Source organism: Puma concolor, chromosome C2, assembly GCF_028749965.1.
Source record: "Puma concolor isolate L17-30 chromosome C2, mPumCon1.1.hap2, whole genome shotgun sequence".
Taxonomy (NCBI): Eukaryota; Metazoa; Chordata; class Mammalia; order Carnivora; family Felidae; genus Puma; species Puma concolor.
The window spans coordinates 104,606,857-104,620,699 of NC_141675.1; the positions used below are offsets into that span (position 1 = coordinate 104,606,857).

Below are 13,843 nucleotides of genomic sequence, written 5' to 3' on the forward strand. Positions count from 1 at the left end.
CATTTATTCCGGTCTCAGTTATTCTAAATAACACACTAGCAACATGGATGTAATTTCCTGTTGCATTTTCTACTGATACAATAAGATGAGAAAAAAAAAAAAAAACCCTGACCAGATGATAGAAGGAAAAGATAAGTCTTTGGCTTCCTACGAATGATTTCAAAGGTATTCAGGTCAGGCAAATGAGGAATACGAAAATCTTTCTTGAAATTATTCTATGTTTTGAAAAAACCCATTGAGCTGGTTCAGGCTACGTGAAGAAAATTTGTTGTAAATATTAATGTTGTACCAAACTTCTTGAAATAGAATAAATCGTGAGAAGTTTTCAAAATTCAAGAGAACTGAGATAAATCAACATGTACAAAATATCTTATAGCATGCATCTGTGTGTGCATAAAAGGAAGGGGGATTTTCAGACTTAAAAGTTTCAAATTTTTGTGTTTACCAAAAAGTTTGTCAAACTAAAAAGAATGTATTTCAACCCCATCTTTAATTGTTAACTTGGTCACCAAGCATACAGTGACCTCCTCTGTGTGTGTGTGTGTGTGTGTGTGTGTGTGTGTGTGTATGCAGTGAACAAATATATACAGTGAACAAATCTATTATAGGATTAGCTCACATTTCTTTTATTACCTGAAATATTCTAGTGTGTTTAGAACTAAAACATCAATAATTTTCATATTAAAGTATTAACATATATGACTACATATTATTTATGGTTTTGCAAAGGTATTGGTAAACAGATTCTTTCTATTATTCTTTTTTTTTATTTATTTATTTTTTTTTTAAATTTTTTTTTTTTTTTTTTTCAACGTTTATTTATTTTTGGGAGAGAGAGAGACAGAGCATGAACGGGGGAGGGGCAGAGAGAGAGGGAGACACAGAATCGGAAACAGGCTCCAGGCTCTGAGCCATCAGCCCAGAGCCTGACGCGGGGCTCGAACTCACGGACCGCGAGATCGTGACCTGGCTGAAGTCGGACGCTTAACCGACTGCGCCACCCAGGCGCCCCATCTTTCTATTATTCTTAAGACAAATACATCCAAAACTATACATTTAAAATCTTCTTGCCCCTAGATTGTAGTCACCTTGAGAGACTACATCCATTTTCCAATAGTTCAGCCCTTTTGCAAAAAGTTCCTCATAGGATTGGGATTTGAATAAGGTTTTAGAATATTACCAGCTGTGAGAGAAAATTAGCTGCAGTACTCATCATTGTACCTGTTTGTAAGTCCAAGCTGTATTACCTAGCTTGGTCATGTTTGTTTTTGTTTTTCTTGTTTTTTTCTTTTTTTAATCTTATTTGTTTCACTGGGCCTGAATAAATTTTTGTTGTTTCTCTACAGTGATTACAGTGATACAGTTTCTAAAATATTTTAAATCCTGGTTGCATCTTGGCAATATGTGTTGTTGCCTCCCAAGTGGGATTCTTTGGGTATGCTAAGTCTGATTTTATTGTTATAGAACGAATCACATTAATATCTAGCTATCTCTTGTACACCCATGAGTATTTCCTTGAAACACGTAACTCTAAGCTCTCTGTTACAACTCTTTCTGCCTGGCTACTGCCCACAGCAAAGCAGTCCACATCCCAGAGCTCAAATCTGCATGTTTTAGTGTTCACCTGTCAGTCAATTATGTAACAGAAATTTGCTGGGGACCTACATTTAGTCACCTTGGAACCTACTGTACTAAGGGTTGTGAGAAATGCAAACCAGAGGCATCATCCTGTCACTGAAGGAACTTAGGGTATCATCATTGGAAAGGCATCTTCCTAAGACTAAAACTTTTACTTTTTTGTTTTATTTAAACAAGTAAATTTATTTAACAACTACTTGCTTTGATCACTTCCTTGTTACCTTGCTGGTGAGGGAGGGATTGCTGCCCTGGGTTATAGAGATGGCTGAACATAGGACACCTGACCCTGGACAGGTGAGTTTGACAATAGCTTACTGGTCACATACACTCAGCCTGAAGAGGAAGGACACTGCATGCCAGGCAGGGTTACACAGTGGTTGCACTATTGACAGAGTGAATAAGAGGGGCTGTGGGAGGCAGGCTTTATAGTAATAATAGGGTGCGGTGACTATCACTTCTCAAGGGAGGATGCGATTGGCTTGTTTGAATAATTCCAAGGGCTGGCAGGGATCTGAAACCCATCACTCAAGGATAAGCAGGCACTGTGTCTAGTCCCGTGATTAGGACAGTAGTTTGGCTAGCGGACCTCACTCACAGAGCAAAATGGAGAGGGGAACTTGCGATTAGGTCATCTGAAGCCCTCCCAGGCACACATATCAGGGCACACATAATGTTGGTCCTTAATTTCAGGCCCAATACCACACCACTGTAGAGAAGACTTTGAAGTAAGTCCTGTGGAAAACTTAAGCACTTGTTATAAGTAGCACTTGCCCTTAGAAAGTGTGCAGTCAAGCAGGAGATTTGTAAGTCTAATCAGTGTGAAAATATGTCTCAGTGTAAATGCAGGAAAGGCACAAAGGCCCACAGAACTCTGAAGCACAGGAGTCCCCTCTGCCTGTGGGAATCTTGGAAGGCCAGGTAGGAAAGGGTATAAAATCTCAGCTGAATCTTAAGAAATGATTGTGATTTGGGGCACCTGGGTGGCTCAGTCTGTTGAGCATCTGACTTCGGCTCAGGTCATGATCTCACGGTTCGTGGGTTCGAGCCCCGCATTGGGCTTCGTGCTGACAGCTCAGAGCCTGGAGCCTGCTTCAGATTCTGTGTCTCCCTTTCCGTCTGCTCCTCCCCTGCTCACACTCTGTCTCTCTCCCTCTCTCAAAAATAAACATTAAAAAAAATTTTTTAATAAAAAAAGGAAATGATTATGATTTTAGCAGGTGAAGAGAGGAGGACAGTGAGCAGGTAAGGGACTAGCAAGACCAAAGGTAGAGAGGTAACTAAACAAAGGCCACATTCTGAAATTTTCAGTAGTCTAGTAGAGCACAGAACACACAGAAGGAAGTAGCTGGAAGAAAAAAAAGGAGGGTCAGCTTGTGAAGAGACTTGAAGTAATTTATACCTTATTTTTTGGCAGCGGGGAGCCAGAGAGGGCTTCTGCGCTGGGAACAGAGCAGTCAGAGCTGCTCACGTTTGTTCTGTGGGTTTGTGTTTGATGTCTGGAATCGGAGGAAAGGCTAAGGTTAAGGCAGTTGGGGACAGCAGCACAGGTGAGAAGTAAAGAGGTCCTGAATCAGGGCAACAGAAATGCAAATAGCAAGTAAGTGACAGACATAAAAGGAAGGAAGACCGGATTGATAATATTTGAAGAGGGAGAGGTGAGAACACTAATGTTCGGAGTCAGGGCAACTGACTCAAACCATTTAGTGTGCAATATAGGGCATGTGATGCCACAGGGCAGCACATAATTACTTTTTTCCCTGACCTATTTGGAAATTAATTTACCGGAGGGCCTCATATTTATTAGAAGTTTTACACCTCCTGAGCACTGGAAAAATGGAGAAGACCCTGACGAAACAGTGTTTTTCCCCCTCAGTGGTTAGGCTGTTATATTTTGAGCTATGACATGTACTTGCTTAACATAAAGCTTCCATTCATCCCAAAATGGAAGTTGGCTTTATTAGATTCCCGGCAGAATGGCAGTCCTCATGGACAGAAGGTGACTGTTTGAGATGCGGACTGTCCCCCTTGTGAGGCATTGCCACCACCCTGCTGTTAACAGACACCATTGCAGGAGATGCTAAAATTTTTAAATGATTCAGTCCAGTTTTCACTGAGGGTTGACCACATGCGTGGTAGGAAAATCTGTGTGCAAGATAGAATCCATGCCTCCAAAAGCTCACACCAGTGAATCGACTATTTAGTTTATCAGATTCTCCCTCCCCCTCCTCCTCCACCTCCTCCATGTTACGCACTTTGCCAAGAACCCACAAGGTCAGTGGTGCCAGGAGCAAAATGGGTGTCAGTTTCTATTAGACTAGTTTGCTGTCACTTAGAACACTTCACATAATTACTCACTGCATCATTCCCCACCTAGATGTTTGGGAGGAACGAAGATGTCCCAGAACTCTTCAGTACAAGAATTAGTAGTGAAATTGTTAATTACGTTTCCTGTAAAGTGCAGGTTTCAAGTCTATGAAAACATACACAAGATGTAGAAAACCACAGTCTGTGTATTACAACGGCAGACTCAGGTGGATCAAAAATACGATCTTTAAATATCTGATGATCCACTACCTAGAAGCATTTGTATGGCTCAGGGAGAGCAATTTAGAACAAATTGTAAACTACAAACAAATTTCCTTTTAATATGTCACCCATCCAGAGCCTTGTCTCGGAGTTGGTGTGTTCTCTCTCCGTGAAAACATTTAAGCATAAGCTAACCAGCTGTTTAGAAAGAAATTACGAAGGGAATTCAAGGAACTTTTAGGTGGGTTAGACCAGACTTTTAATGTCTTTCCCAAACCTGAGAGTCTATGCTTCTTAGGTACAAAGTATTGGTAGGAAATCATGCAATCTATGCCTGTTGGGCCCAGGGGTCATGTTCTGTCTCAGCATTCTTATGACATCTTCTGCATACCTTTTGTCTGCTTTCTTGTACTCACATGCATATATTTATTTTGTCTTCTTGGTGAGATGCTCTGGAGCCACAACCCACGTATAACCCAAAACGTCTGGTACAGTGATTTATTCATAGAAGGCACTGCAAAAATATTTGTGGGGAGTAGACTAACAAATATACAAATACACTAATAGATATGAAAATATGAGAATCCTTGATTTTCCTTCCAAAACCTGTTTTTCTCTATATGTATGTACCTTATTTTGGTTCATGGCAGCATCCATTGCCCATTTTCTCAAGCCAAAAACCTGGTCATCGTTCTCTTTCTATCAAACCCCACGTTCTATCCACCAGCAGCAGACCTTGCTCTGCTTTTGAGCTATGTCATCTTTCAATGACTTCTGACCACCTCTAACACTATCACTAATCTGGACAGGGGTCAGTAAACTGTGGCCTTGTGGGCCAAATCTAGCCTGTGGCCTGTTTTTGTAAATAAAGTTTTAATAAAACATCGTCACACCCATTTTATTTACACGTTGCCACTTGCCGCTTTCAGGGCTAAAGTTGCTGAGTGGACGGCAGAAGTGTAATGGGGACCACGTGGCCCACAAAGTCTAACATACTTAATACCTGGCCTTTTAAAGAAAAAGTTTGCTGACGGGGTCATCGGGTTTTCTACCACATATTCTTTTTTTTGTTGTTTTTGTTTTTGCAACCCTTTAAAAATGTAGAAACTCTTATTAGCTCACTGGGTCTCCAATACAGGCCATGAGCAGGATTTGGGCAACAGGCTCTACTTTGCCAATGCTGTTCTAAACAAATGATCTTTTTAAAGCAAACATCAAATCACATGACTTTCTGTTAAAAATCTACAGACCTCCCATTACACTTAAAATCCAAATGTCTTAGTATGGCCTGGACGGCCCTTGGTATCCAATACTGCTTACCTCTCTGGCTTTATCTCATACCATATGCTCCATCTCACTACCTTAGTTCTGTCCACTCTTGCCTCTGGCAGGACCTCAAACTTGCCAAATGTGCTCCTGCCTCAGGGCCTTTGCACTCATCATTTGTCTGCCAAGAATACTTATACACAGATCTTAGGATTTGCTTTTCTCATTTAGGTCAGAGGGTTTTACTTGACTATCCCACTAAAATAGCTCCCAGTCAGTCCCCTAGTCATTGTTGATTTCTTTACTTTGCATGATTTCTTCAGAACACTAATGGGAAACTAAATTATTTATTCTTTGTTTACTTGACTAGTATCTTTCTACTCCATTAGAATGTAATCACTCTGAGGACAGGCACTTTGTGTATGTGGCTAATGGCTACATTGCCAGCTCCTACTGGTACTCAGCACTTGGTAGGTATTTAATAAATATTTGTTGAATGGATGATTGACTAGTTATGTATAGTGAATATTCTTTCCCTTTGTCAAGTGATTAGGTTCCTGGAATAAGAATTTACATGAGCTCCCACCCCCTTTGAAGATACTGTTTCCTGGTGTTTTCTACATCTGCTGTTCATATGTATCTCCAACAGCCAATGGGCATCTTTTCCATCCTTGAAGAGGAATGTATGTTTCCTCAGGCTACAGATGTGACTTTCAAGACCAAACTTTTTGACAACCATTTTGGGAAGTCGGTTCATTTTCAGAAGCCCAAGCCTGATAATAAGAGATATGAAGCTCACTTTGAACTTGTCCATTATGCAGGAGTGGTAAGTTACTTCTAGACCCTCAGCCCTGAATTTTCCTGACTCAGGCTCAAATGCATTCAGTCAAAATCCCTAGATAATATATAAGTAAAATTTAGATTAAATGAAGAGATGAACAACAACAACAAAAAAATCTCCGTTCCAGAAAAAAAGTTGGTGTAGCCTTTTAGCATTTAGGAAATGAAATACCCATACTATAATAGTATTCCATGTGCACAAAGGTTAGAAATTTCAAAATAGACCCTGTCATCCCAGCTCAAAGTAAGACAGCTTCAGAAAGTCATGGAGATCATCAAAGTCATGGGTTTTTTCATATTTGTCCTTCCTTTTAACTTAACATTGTGTGAATGAGTGATTTCAACTGATCTTTTTATTGAAGTTTTTTAATTTTTTTTATTCTCTCATAGAGACATATTCACTGTAAAGTAATGGCCTCCAAACTATGGCCAACAAAGGTTTCCAATGACTCTCGCTGCCTCTCCTCATTTCCCTACTGGTGTGTGTTGCCCCTTTTTTTCTGCTTTTCTGCTTATGGCCAGTGATTCCGGGTGGAACAGAAAGATAATTGATGAAGGATAAAATAATACTTCAGCCTGAAAGTGACCTGCCAAGTGTACATAAATGTGCTTGTAATTGTCTTCTTTCAAATCCTTGAATATTAATTATAATGATATTTACAGTAAAATATCATTATAATTGCTAATTTTTTTGAATGTTCAGTGTGTGTCAGAGACAATTGGATTTTTTTCATCTATTCTTGCCTAGGAAGGAGAGCTGATGTGAATTGTTTCTACTGGAAATACAATTTAATTCTTTCTCCCTCTCCTTCCCTAGCTGTCTCTCTCCCTTCCCTCCCCTTCTCTTCGTTTCTTTCTACAATGTAAATGGTAAAGCCTAAGAATCTCTTCGGGTTGCGCAATGGAACTCCTGGAGTATTATTCAGTACTGTTACCTCAAACTAATTTAAAGTTAAAGGACCCATACAATTTATGATTTTTTCAAAGGAATGCACAGGTTGCTGTGTTAATTTATGCACTCTCTTCTTTTGTTACCTGAACTGCATGCCTTTCCAAAGGTGCCTTATAACATTAGTGGCTGGCTTGAAAAGAACAAAGACCTTCTTAATGAAACAGTGGTGGCTGTATTTCAGAAGTCATCAAATAGACTGCTGGCAAACCTTTTTGAAAATCACATGAGTACTGACAGGGGTGAGTTGAACAATCTTCCCTAATTTTTTAGCTTTAGAATGGAACCCATGGCTGCCTCAGCACTTATAAAAATCCTTGCTTCTTTCCTGTGATATCTGTGTCTGCTCCCTGTGGTCTGAGTCGTCCCCTCTTATTAGCCTTTCTGTCCTCAGGCTGGTGGTTCTTCAGGGAAATGGTGCTTTAAGATGGATGTATTTCAAGGAAGCTGCTCTACTCTGCTTTTATCTTCTACTCAACCCAGCTGCACAGAGGGAGCAGCAAACCATATTTGGATAAATGATTTTGGGGAAATAACAAGCCTCTTTAATCTATCTTCCCCAAATATCTTGGATTTCTCCTTCACAGTGCTTTTATATTATAGTAATTTGGGATTATTATAAGCTTCATGAGGGCAGGGATTAGGTCTGATTTATTTAATTGTAGCCTCAAGCGTGTAGCAAATGCCTATTTAGCAGACACTCCATAAATATTTATTGGCCAACAAATAACTAATCTTGTTTAGTACTTTGTAATTTACAAAGCACTTTTATATATATTATCTTACTCAGTCCATGCCATGACACTTTCAGACACAGAGAGAGGAAAATGTCTTCTTACCTTACAGAAACAAGTACAGAAGAGTCAAGGAGAATCCCCAATTTCACAAATCTACTGTTAAAAGATAAACTAAAGCATGTTAAAATTTTTGAGCATTTATTTGAACACAAATTAATTCAAATGGGGTTGTGTCAAACCCTCAGTGTTTAAGACTTTTCCACCAGCAGGAGCTCAGGGAGATATTTTATAGAGAAAACATAGAAGCAAAGTAAGGAAGTTATTGATTGGTTGTAGTTTAAAGCCTAGTTGACTGTGATTGGTTGTCCTTAGCAGTTTGATTTTAGGGCATGTACAAGCTTAGATTATGGCTTGCTAATATAGGCCACTACAGAGTCTGAGCCACATCAGTCTAATGGCCCCTTGTTTAGTTAACTTAACACTAGTAAATTCAAAGCCAAGGTAGGAAGCAGAACTTCCACTTCCTGGCCTGGTGCCTATACCACTCTCACTGTCTTCCAGAAACAAAACAGAGAGATGTACAAGCTACATGTATTTAGGACCTAATTCAGACTTTTGCACAATGATACAAAGGATTTGAAGATACTGAGCCCCCATTGCTAACATCAGCCACACAACTGGATTAATGCTAGCTACAGAGGGAAGCTCTCCATGATTCATAGCAAAAGTCACAGATTGGAAGGCCCCGAGCAGAGCCTTGCCTTCACATGGTTTGTTTGGTCCACATGGGTTAAAAAAAAAAAAAAAAAAAATCAGAAGTTGCCATGTACACAGTTGGGTTTCCTTTTGTCTTCAAAAAGTGGAAAACATGGGAAAAGAGAAAAACTGTCCAGCCTAGATTCAGATACCCTTGTGGCAATGGGTGAGGTGTATCAGCTCTTCTTTAAGGGATGTGTGCTCTCATTCCCTAACCTTCTCACTGCCCTGCTGTCTCACACCCAGCTTCAAGTTAATTCCTGGCCCCATCAGGCTGATTTGGGACTCCTGATTGACACGGTCAAGAAATGGAGAGAGAATTTGGCACTTCCTGGCTTCATCAGCACATGATGACATAATTCAGGAGCGAGCCTGAAATCCTGTTGGCCTGCCTTGAGAAGAGGTTGAGAAATGAAAGCTATTGTATTTGGACCCTGATAATCTTCAGGCAGCACATTTGCCTGATTCTAATGGTTTCTAAAGTGCCCCTGAGCAGTCAGTTAGTGACTCCTAAGCTTACAGCTCCCAAATGGGTCATTCTCTGAACAGAAGAGATCAGGCAGCGGTTCAGGCAGAGAATCAGAGAGGAAATCATCTTCTAACTCTTCAGAGCGTGTGCTGTGTCCTTTGGAAGTAGAAAAGAAGAACTATCTAGAATGTCTTTTTTGGGGTGATTTTTCAAGAACCTCCTGAAAATACTTGCCTACATGTTTCTTATTCATCCAAACATTAAATTACCCATAATAACCATACTTTCTTCTGGGGACTCCAAGTACTTTAAACCAAAGTTGTAATTTAAAAAAAAAATATTAATAATGGAAGGTAGTAGTATTCTCTTTTCATAGATGGAGAAACTAATGTACAAAGAAGTCAAGTGATTCATTTGGAGGGCCTGGGACATGTCAGTAGGACATTAGTGATTAGGTTTTAGGACATCTGCTCCAGCACAGGTACTACTCAGGCACAGGGAAGATTTTGTTTTTCATGTTGGCAGCTGGCCCATTTTTTCCAGATTGCCTAGGGATTTTGCGCTTGTTGTTGCTGTACATCTTTGTGAGTTAGCACTACACAAATGTTTGTAAAACAATTTGGCTTAGCATAGATTCTTTTGCTACAAGAAAATGGAAATAGATGTTTTTTTATAAATTATAAAAGTGATGCATGGTGTTGCCAAAAACACAGACTATACGGAAAAATAAAAAGAGAAATGTAAAAGTTACCTATAATTTCATCTAGAGTGGTAGCAATTGCTAACATTTTGGCCTACACTCCTCCCAATATTTTTTATGTATATAGTCACTAATAATACAACTACACTGAAAACCATGTATAGATACCGAGGATCATAACACGCAAACTGTAACCTACTTTTTCTCTTAAAATAACTCCTAAAAATCCTTCTATGCCAGTAATATGGATCCACATCATCATTTTAAAAGGTCACAGTGTTTCATTGTATACACACACACACACACACACACACACTCTCATAATTTAATCAGCCAATCCATTGATAGACATTTGTTGATAATTTAATTTTCTGCTTTGTTTTTTTGCAGTAACTAAACAATGCTGCAGCAAGTTTCTTCACACAGTTGCCCATTTCCTTAAGGAAGAGCACTAGAAATAGACATTTGTGTTGAGACAAATATTTCTAAAGCTTTTGATAGATGTTGCCATATTGCTTCTAGAACTTGACGAATTTATACTTTCATCAACAGGGTATGGTAATGTGACAAGAAAAGAGCTTTTTAAATGCTTTCTTCTTCTTTTTTTAGCTCTACAGTTTGGGGAGAAGAAACGCAAGAAAGGAGTTTCATTCCAAATGGTTGCATCTCTGCATAAAGTAATTTTTAATTGCATCTATTCATATATTAACTACTTCACAATCCGCATATATTATTATTTATTTGAAATTTCACATCTTCAAATGAGGGCAAAGCATTTGAAGTTAGCCGAGTTGGAAAAGTTGAAGTCTATCTTGATATAAATGGTTTTTCCATGGACACTGTTGGTGCCCCACCTAGGTCCCCTTTATCAGCCCTGCACCCATCTTCCAGCTGATAAGAATGTCAGCTCATAACAACTCACAGGTGCCAGGATTGCCACTGTCAAATGAGAAGCTAAGCTATGCCCTTACTCACCCCTGTAGACTCTGGCCCCTTTCTTGCCTCAAGGTAGGGACTGAGTGTGGTACAATTGGTGCATTTATGCTCAGAGCTCATTCAGGGATCACTTTCGACTTTGAATCCATATCATTGCTTTTTTCTTCCCCTATCCTACCCTAGTTCTCAAATAAACCCCTCAAACCAGAATCCCCAACTCAGATTCTACTTCCAGAGAATCTGACCTAAGAAGAATTTGCATACCGAAAACTTGAAAAACAGTTTATGTGTTCAAGTCATTTTATTGCCCAGTCATAAATTATTGCTATCAAATTCAAAACAGGTAGATCTGATTCACAACAGAACTGTATCTGTCAGATAAATATTGGCTTGTCATAGGAAAGAAATAATGTATGGTTTGGTAAGCAGGGAAAATGTTGAATTCATTATTTTATTGTTGATATGCATCTTGGCTTTATGATTAAGTTGATGGACTTGGAGACAATTGTGAGGTAGATTGGTGTTTTTAGTGATTTGCAAAGTGATTTTGTGTTTGTTATGGTCTCTATTTAAGGAAAACCTAAATAAATTGATGACTAAGCTGAAATCAACAGCACCTCATTTTGTGAGATGCATAAATCCCAATGTGAACAAAATGCCAGGTAAGAACTAGACTTCTTTGTAATCTGTACTGGGGAATACATTTGATTCAAGCTATGTTGAATGTCTTTTTTTAAAAAAATTACTGGTCCCTTTTATATAAGAGTAGATTTCTGATAGAAAAATGAAAGTAAGTTAAAAGCGAGGTCTTCAGAACTTCCTTAAGATTGCTTTTGAATTGAGATTCAAGTGGACATACAGAAGGATTTCACGAATCCGACCCAACTGGGTAACATTAGAATGCTTGATATTAGCGTTGAAATTCCTCCTTGAATTTCACACTAAAACCTGGATGAGCTTCTATGCCATTGTCTATGAGGGCAAAGTATAATAAAAGGAATTAGATAATCACTGGAGGAATTAAGGTAGATATTTAGGCATAAAGGAGATTATTTGATCTGAATTATCTAAATTGACCATAAAGACAGTTCCTAAATCCATTTCTAATTGTTAAGAACTCCCTCCAGTCTTCCTCGCCAATACTAATATCTTCCTTCTCCATACAGCACCCATCTCTTTAGCTATGTCTTCTGAGGCATGGGCAGTTTTTTTTTTAATGTTTCTTCCCCCACCCCAGTTTTATTGAGATATAATTGACATATAGCACTACAGTATAAATTTAAGGTGTACAGCACAATGATTTGGCTTACATATATTGTGAAATGATTACCAAGTTTAGTTAACATTCGTCACCTCATATAGATATTTTTTTCCTTGTGATAAAAATTCTTAGAATTGATTCTGTTAACTTTACTCTTTTGACGCTTAACTTTTCAAATATACCATATAGCAGTGTTAATTGTATTCATAATGTTGTATGTTACATCCCTAGTACTTATTTATCTTATGACTGGAAGTTAGTGCCTTATGACCACCTTCGTCCAATTTCCCCTTCCTCACCCACCCCCTGTTTCTGGCAACCACCCATCTAATCTCTTTTCCTATGAGTTTGGGTTTGTTTGCTTTTAGATTTCACATATATGTGAGATCACACAGTATTTATATTTCTTTGCCTGACTTATTTCACTTAGTATAATGCCTTCAGTGTCCTTCCATGTCGTTGCATATGGCAGGACTTTCTCCTTTTTTATGGCTGAATAATACTCCATTGTGTATACATGTATATATGTATGTATGCGCACGCACGCGCACACACACACACACACACACACACACACACCCCTCACCTTCTTTATCCATTCTTCCATCTCTGAACACTTAGGTTGTTTCCATATCTTGGTAATTGTAGTGGATGCTTTTTGATGAAAGGACAGCAGTAGGTGGGTGGTGGTAAATTATTTGTTTGTGTATTTAATTGCCCAAACAAAGTTTTTACCATTATTAACTACATGGATTGCTTTCCTTACATAATGGGTTTGAAGATTCTCAGACTTCTTTTTGGAATTACAGGCTCCTATATAACTTGGTCAGAGGCTGTCAGCTCAAAGTTATATGTGTGATACACACTTAAGTCTTCAGAGCACTAATCACCTTTGGAATATGTAGCCAGCCAGATGCTGCTGATTCTAATTTCTGAGGTTCTGTAGTATCTTGCATTTTTATTAACCTCCTGTAATTAAGACCCTAATCTTGACAGCCTGTGACCTATTTTGGGAAAGTGTGATACTAAACAATGATACTGCAGTTTGGGTTTTTGCAACACAAACACTTCATGTTCATTGACTCTGTATGTTTTTGTCTCATTGTTTCTTATCAGCTGGGTTTCTGAATGCATCTAGGGACACTGCTTCCATTTGGCAAGAAATCTAATTAGCTGCCTCTATTTTGGAGCAATTCTGTTACCTATTAGAGTTGTCTCCCATAGAGTCAGCTCTGATTTTAGCAGTTATTTTCTTTTTTTTTTTAAGTTATAAGACAAAGTCATAAGAAAAGTTTTGTGATCTAATCAAGACAGTTTTTCCTATGTGCTTAAAGAGAATAGTGTGATTGACCTTTTGGGGTCATAGAGGTCCACTTGTTTCCCTTCTTACAGATCATCTGTTTCTATCTATGAAAGGAACTGGAGTACAGGAAGATGAATATATGGCTTAGAGTTTATTTCTGTGACTTTGGACATAAACAGAGAATCATCTGATTTCCATTTTTCTGACAATACTTTCATAGCCCTTTGTGTTAAGAGGAACACTACTTGGCTTCTTCCTGAAGACTCCTTGGAAGGCTCCTTGGAAGGTTTATCTAAGGCTTCTCTCAGAGATTGCTGCTGCAGCTCTAGTAGGGTTTCATCTGACAAACGTGGAAGTGATAGGAAGATGCTTATGCTATAGAATAAAACTTAGGTGCTCTCAAGATAGCGAGGAGAGAATGTAGGCTGGCATGTGCTCAAGTCTTTCGTAAATAGTAAACAA

The 13,843-nt window shown here is 38.8% G+C and overlaps 1 protein-coding gene across 1 annotated transcript in view; it reads left to right on the top strand.

Annotated features, from left to right (window-relative positions):
- Window positions 1-13,843, top strand: part of MYH15 (myosin heavy chain 15) — a 146,543-nt gene that overhangs the window by 45,384 nt on the left and 87,316 nt on the right. Inside the window, exons 15-18 of the mRNA XM_086675516.1 lie at window positions 6,080-6,256; window positions 7,329-7,461; window positions 10,491-10,558; window positions 11,392-11,479. Of these exons, the coding sequence (XP_086531642.1) occupies window positions 6,080-6,256; window positions 7,329-7,461; window positions 10,491-10,558; window positions 11,392-11,479 (466 nt within the window). The remainder of the gene's footprint in view (window positions 1-6,079; window positions 6,257-7,328; window positions 7,462-10,490; window positions 10,559-11,391; window positions 11,480-13,843) is intronic.